The sequence below is a fragment of the Penaeus vannamei genome, chromosome 23 (assembly GCF_042767895.1).
Source record: "Penaeus vannamei isolate JL-2024 chromosome 23, ASM4276789v1, whole genome shotgun sequence".
NCBI lineage: Eukaryota > Metazoa > Arthropoda > Malacostraca > Decapoda > Penaeidae > Penaeus > Penaeus vannamei.
This window is the reverse complement of record NC_091571.1, coordinates 32,948,229-32,955,728: the sequence shown is the minus strand read 5'-3', so window position 1 is coordinate 32,955,728 and position 7,500 is coordinate 32,948,229. Positions and strand designations below refer to the sequence as shown.

Genomic DNA, 7,500 nt, shown 5'->3' with positions numbered 1-7,500 from the left:
ATTGTGTGCTCAGGTACGTCAGACATTAGACAGGATATGATGGAGGCGATACCAGTTGTTCTCGCAGTAGGAAAAAATGTATAGTAGTTACACTTGCCTGCGCTTTGACAAATTGTTACCTATTTTCACTTTGTTTATTTAGTTTTCCTTTTTTTAGGACTCTAAATTGAACGAATAAATAAACCCTGTTGGATAGCGTTGTATAATAAAAGAAAAATAACGCAAATAAACTGAAAAAAGTGCAAATATTTGACTTTTTTGTCTCCCATTCGAAGAAAAGAATCCAGGTTTTATATCAGATTACATATTACGCTGTTACACTATCCATTGTTTTTTATCATATCTTTTCTCGTTCTCAAAAAAATCCCCACATATACAGGAAGGGAAATCCCAGCTGGTGAGATCTGTAGGGTAATTCCATCCTGTTCAGTACTAAAGTGTGTAACCCTGTAGTCACTGTAGCATGTATAATTTCCTGTTGTTGTAAATCGTTCTACTTATAATCTCTTTATTCGAGGTAATTGCTTGCAAGTATGTTTTGCGTTTGATATTAATGATTATTGTTATTGCTAGGAATGGCAGGAGTGTTAGTTTAGAGAAATGTGATAGTTATGATGATGAAAATAAAAATTATATTATCGATGATTATGATTACGTCTACGATGATGATAATGGTGATGATAAAATATTGATGATAGTGATAATGATAACGATGTTTCTAATCATTATGATTATAAGCATGATATTGTGATGATGTGAGAATGTTGATGATGGTAGTGAAGATCATGGTATAGTGATGATATAGAGGATGTTGATGATGATGTTGGTGATGATTATAGGGTGAAGATGATAATGAGAATGTTGTTGATGATGATTATGATGGTAATGGTCATGATATGGTGGTGATAATGAGAATATTGATGATTATGGTAGTGATGATCATGATAATGAGAATGTTGATGATGCTAATGATGAGAATATTGTTGATGATAATGATCATGATATGGTGGTGATGATGAGAATTAGATTGTTGATGATGGTAATGATTATGGTATGATTATAATGAGAATTTTGATGATGATGGTGATGATAACTAAATAGCGTCATGGAATGCGCCGAACGAGATGGTTGACCCTGAACTTGTTCTGGAAGTAGGACAATTTTGCACATTTCCGGATTTTTTGCATAGTTTTCATCTTTCATCTTTGGAACAGAAGTTTCATGATTTTTGCTTATTTCTGCCACTAATCTGAAGTTTGTGTTTGTAGGATAGGCGTATTCGGTAAGCATTTCCCGCCATTTTCCCGTACTGTGGAATGGGGGTGACAGGGTACGGGAAACATAGGCCTATATTAAGCTAGTAAACAATATTTCGTTATCATTATCACTCTAAACATTGGATTAGAGCTATAGCATTATGCTGTACCCTGTATCATTAACTTGAGTGTTGCACTTTGTTGCACTCTCATGCTGAGTGTCGTATTATCATTCTAAACGCAGAATATTTTTTTCCATGTCCGGCCGTTGTCCTGTTATCACCCTGAGCACATACGCATTACAGCGTTGAACTAAAAAATAAATCATTTATCATTACATGAATTATTTAAAATGGTTTCGTTAGGCTTAATACATAATCCAGTAACGTTGTCTGGCTCAAGGTTAACCACTACACGAAACCCGCAGACACACCAAACCAGGCGCTTGTTTTCTCAATTCACTTAAATAAACGTTAGGTATTTAGATGCACTGAGTTTGATATGATGGGGTTTATTGGATTATAATTGAGTTGAATAAAGTAGTGTATAGTTATCATGTTTAGTTGATTTGTAGCTCTAATGATATCAAGTATTATTTACATTTTTTTGTTTATTGAAGTTGCTCTAGGCGCTGTTCCTTGCCTCTGTGCCTCTGTTTTCGCATAAAAAGTCCTGAATTAATCATAAAAAAAACTAAATGAAAATATCTATTCTTTTCAAAGTAAAGAAATTCGCATAAGCTACAAGCATGTTCATCGCAACAAATGTAATTATATACGAACTTTTTGTTCTTCCGGACTCGGTCACTTCTGAAACTAACGTGTAAAAAAACAATGATCACCGGTAATGAATGCAGAATACCGTATTTATCGTGTTATAAGATGTTTCAGGATATTAGAAGCACTAAAATTTAATTCTGTAAGTTTTATGAAAACTGCCCTGATTCATTTTATTAAGCACGTAAGCTTTTCTTCCTTTCATTATTCATTCAAAACATTATTAGTTCATTTATTCATCACATCACATCATGTTTATTGAAAGTAAATTGATAAAATATCATAATTATAAGGCGAACAGTATTTTAATAACCAAAGGAAGGCATAGATGTAATATAAAGTTCAGCCCAGAAGTAATGAAAGCCATTGATCAGCTGGGTTCTCTCCCCGCGCACACGCAGCCAAGGTTCTTTCTTGGTAAGTGCAGCAAATAAAAACGCTACACCAGTTTCTGGATACGATTTGTGGCTGCAAATTTCACAGGAAATATCCGTTACCTCAATACTTTTACCATTTTAGTTAAATGACGCTGCTGATTAAGACAATATTTTCCTATTTAGGATATGAAGCTCTGTATTATTTTCGTGTTCCATTTGCACCAAAACAACAATATACATTGATTTATGGTTCTTGTTTTTAACCGCAGATTTATGTATAAGTGTGTGACCAGTAACATGTATCTAACCTAACATTATGGTTAGGCACACAGGGAAGGATCCAATATTTTTGGAAAGGGGGGCGGGGGCGCACGAATGGAGGTCAAAGCCCAGTCACAATTGCCAAGTGTTTTTGCATGAGAATTTGAGAACACAGAGTTATTCATCATATGTATAAACTCACATCGGAAGCTAGAAGCTACTAGGCTCCCGGAATAAAAAGGTTGAGTCGACTAGTCAGTGATTGCTGCATTGGCATAGCTGTTTCGTTCAAAAGCTTCGGTAAAAAAAAAAAAATATATATATATATATATATATATATATATATATATATATATATATATATATATATATATATATATATATATACATATATTGTGCGAGGCCCGACCCAATGAACATTCATTGCTTATACACTTAAACGGATGCATATCTATCAGTCTAGACATGCATATCTACCGTATAGATAGATAGATGAGTGTATAAATAGATAGACAGGTATATATTTATTTCTGTGTATGTTCACTGGGTTGGGACAATTTTAACAAACCGGCCGATAGGGGGACGCCCGCCGGACACGCCTCCCCTTTGGATCTGCGCCTGGCTCGGGGTATTTTTTGGTATTCAAAGTACGGTAGTAAATATATATATATATATATATATATATATATATATATATATATATATATATATATATATATATATGTATGTATGTGTGTGTGTGTGTGTGTGTGTGTGTATGTACGTCTGTATATGTATATATATATATATATATATATATATATATATATATATATATATATATATATATATATATATATATGTACGTATGTATGTGTGTGTGTATATATATACATATATGAATATATATGTGTGTGTGTGTGTTTATATAAATATGTGTGTGTGCACATATATCTGAAGTCTACTTGTATATTCACCCACCTGTTTATTTATTCATTTCATTATTTCTCTTTTCACATATACATATATGGATACCATATAGACCTACCATCGCAGAACACATGAACACATTCTCTCTCCCAAAGATGCACACACGACTCGCAGCCGTGGGCGCTCTGACGTTGCTGTGGGCGTTGGGGGCGGCGGCGTCCAGGCTCCCGCGACAGGCTGTGGACACGTCGAACATCTCCAACGATGACATAATCTGCCTCATTAGCGGGACCTGCAACAACAGCCCACAGACTCCGTCGCCGGTTACCTCGAGTTGTACCTGTGTCAAGTGGTGGCAGTGCAATGATAATGAGGTCACAGGTGAGAGAGGGAGGGAGGGAGAAAGAGTGAGTGAGTGAGAGAGAGAGAGAGAGAGAGAGGGAGAGAGAGAGAGAGAGAGAGAGAGAGAGAGAGAGAGAGTGAGAGTGAGTGTGTGTGAGAGTGTGTGTGTGTGTGTGAGAGAGAGAGAGAGAGAGAGAGAGAATCTATGGCTCCGTATTTTTTTCTGGCTCTACGAAAATGTCCTCGACACACAATATTGTCTACGAATCGACCGAAAGTTAGACATGTCTGGAGGCGTCCCACACTCATGCGGGTCTCGTCTTTTAAATGCTCCCGTCAGACGCAGACAGCAACGATAATGCGATTTTACAGTTGCTTAAGATAGCCGTCACAATAAGAAAAACGTGCATGCCACTCTTATTTATTGGCAGACATTGATTGATCAGTTTTCCCAACCTTTATTGCAGTTTTATATTCAATGAATACGAATGTCGCTGCGTAACTTTACAGATGTAATGACACAAGCGTAATGGGTGCCACGTGTACGTATAAAAGATATGAAATGTGTACGATCATAGTTAAGATATAGTTTAAATTCACTGCAATAGTTATTCTATATCCTTGTCGATGAGTCTATTGAAACGTAGATATTAATTCTGGTTGAGTTAACTTTGAAATGTGGCAAAAGTATTGAGTCGGAGATGAAATCGCTGAGGACAAATTCTATGACAATCCTGGAGTCAAAGGCTGTCTGTAAGAGTCTTGAGTTTTTAAAGAAAATTATATGAACGTTTGTGAATACCGCCCCAGACATTTCCATAAGCGATGGTATCTCTTTGTTATTTTAGTATTTTCATATTGGTCTGGAGTGCGCATATATTATATATATATATATATATATATATATATATATATATATATATATATATATATATATATATACATATATCTGTGTGTGTGTGTGTGTGTGTGTGTGTGTGTGTGTGTGTGTGTGTGTGTGTGTGTGTGTGTATGTGTGTGTGTGTGTGTGCGCGCGTTTGTGTGTGTGAATGATTATAATGATAGTGATGGTGAAGTAAATCACAAAAGGGATTATAACAATGTTGATAATGATGATATCAACAGTCATAACGATAATAGTGACGATAATGTTCTGATAAAGATACAAATAACAATATTGGTCCTGATAAGAATACTGATACCATGTAAGAATACTAACACCAAGAAGAATTATGATAACTATCCTATCAACAGTCAATGTGATTATTATTATCACTATCACCAGAATAACCATTATGTTTAGCAGAAACAATAAGCTTGTTTTCTTTCAAGAATCACAAAGAACGTCCCTTTTGGCACTGCAGGTAATGCAGAACTGTTTCTCGTAACACTATAACCATGCTTTGGGTCTGTGAGGATGTTGAGCACTGCAAAATGACCAGGAATTACCACAGCAAACCCCTGGGCACATTCTCCTTCCCTCAACCTCTCCTTTTCTCTTTGTCTCTCTCTTCTCCTCCTTGTTCTCTTTCATCCTCTTCTATTCCTTCTCGATCTCCATCTCTCTCTCCTCTGCCCGTTGCTTCTTCATTTGGAAACGGAAGATGGTACAGTGACCATGGTTGACCTGCGAGTGAACGGCGCGTGTCCTGAAGACGTGAACAACATCTGTTGCGAGAACTTTGACCTCAACAAACTCCCGCCAACGTCAGAGGCGCCGGTGACCCAGTGCGGCCAGAGGAACGAGGTCGGCGTTGGAGCCAATTTTCAGGGATTCAATGTGAGTTGTTTTTACCTAAGATGTTTGATAAGAAAATTCTGATATATTTTCTTATCTTTATTTTTCTATTTTTGTTCTTGTTTGTTTTTAAGTTTATTACTTCCGCCAAGGTTATTGGTAGTGTTGGTTGGTTAGTTGGTATGTTGGTTGGTCGGTTAGCATGATAAATTCAAAAATTAAGAACGGATTTTAATGAAAGTTATAACAGAAATGTGTCAGCTTAACTTAGAGGCCATTAGATTTGGTGGTGATCTGGATCCAGGATTTGATAAATGATGGTATAGTCACCGCTATTGCCTTTGCAAAAGGGGTAACTGTTATCATTATAATTACCTTTATTACCTCCACTAAGGAGGTTGTTTACGGACGTCGCCAGTATACTTGAGAGAGAGGTGATTCTAAAGTAATTCTTCAAGTGTGAATATTTTTATTGTACCAGTGACCCTATTGCCTTGGCGGAGGTATGCGCTCTCTGGGTGCTTCTTGTTATGATGAGTGTTCTGTTTGGACATATCAGATGATTGTCAGTATCATTTCAAAACAATTGAACGGCACGTTTTTTCCCTCACAAGGACAGCCAGGCGCAGTTCGGAGAGTTCCCCTGGATGGCGGCGGTTCTGACTCGAGGTGTGAGTGGCACTGGAGGGATCCCCGTGTATGTGTGCGGGGCTTCCCTCATCCACCCGCGGGTCGTCCTCACAGCTGCTCATAACGTGCAGGAGTATGTGTCTTGATTGTGCTTTGAAGGGATATAAGACTAGAATATAATTTTAGTGAGTTTGTAAGACGTATTCTGGACTGTTTGATAACAACTAATGCGAGCAGTTGGTAATTCCGCATATTCTTTAAAAGTCTTACTGTTATTATTTAAGCAGAAGAAAAGGTATTTAATTCTTATATTTCATGTTGCTAAATGTTTTCCGGTATATGTGTATACCAAGACAGGACGTATGCATGTAAATTATTTATGCCATAAATTTTTTATTTATTCTGATATTCCTGGTCAAACATAACGTTATTCCGCATGTGTGCCTTTAACGAAAATTGTGTGTGATTTATGCTCTGGTAAAGTAGTTTTTCTCGAACATGTAGCAAGAGTATTGTATCCTAACGTAAAGTGTGACTTTCATGAATTTCTCGAGTAACGGTTTTGACGCGTCAAATAACCGAGAAATCACTCCAATCACGACTAGAAACTAACCCGGACTGATCTTTGCTAATATTTCTCCGCTCCAACGCCACAGCAAACAGACGAACAACATCGTTGTCCGACTCGGCGAGTGGGACTTCAAGAACCCCTCTGAACCGATAGTCCACCAGGAAATCGGTGTGAGTCAGATCCTCATGCACACCAACTACGACTCGCGGAACATCAACTACGACGTTGCCCTGCTCATCCTGGAACGCGCGGCGGAACTGGGCCCCACCGTGCAGACCGTCTGCCTCCCGTCCCCGCGCCAGACCTTCGACGGCATGCTCTGCGTCAGCTCGGGCTGGGGGAAGAACTCTTTCGGGGGAAAATACCAGCAGGTGGGTTGCGTGTGTATGGGGAGAGAGAGAGATGAGTTGTCCATCTGACGACAGGGTATCTTATATGAAGCATCAGATTCACTGTTCAGAGTAATACAAGTTCACTCCAACTGACAAGAGCAGTTCTATGAACCTTTAAAAGACGGACCGCCATCCCACAGATTCTGAAATCCATCGACCTCCCAGTGGTGAATCACGGCCGGTGCGAGAGTGCCCTCCGAAGCAGCCCTCGCCTCGGCCTCCGGTTCTCCCTGCACCGGTCCTTCATG

The 7,500-nt window shown here is 38.2% G+C and overlaps 1 protein-coding gene across 1 annotated transcript in view; it reads left to right on the top strand.

Moving 5' to 3' along the window:
• The window catches only part of LOC113809088 (phenoloxidase-activating factor 2), an 8,918-nt gene that overhangs the window by 427 nt on the left and 991 nt on the right, over positions 1–7,500 (top strand). Inside the window, exons 2-6 of the mRNA XM_027360577.2 lie at positions 3,735–3,960; positions 5,526–5,701; positions 6,274–6,422; positions 6,946–7,231; positions 7,393–7,500. The exon at positions 7,393–7,500 is cut by the window's right edge and continues 96 nt beyond it. Coding sequence (XP_027216378.2) covers positions 3,735–3,960; positions 5,526–5,701; positions 6,274–6,422; positions 6,946–7,231; positions 7,393–7,500 — 945 coding nt within the window. The remainder of the gene's footprint in view (positions 1–3,734; positions 3,961–5,525; positions 5,702–6,273; positions 6,423–6,945; positions 7,232–7,392) is intronic.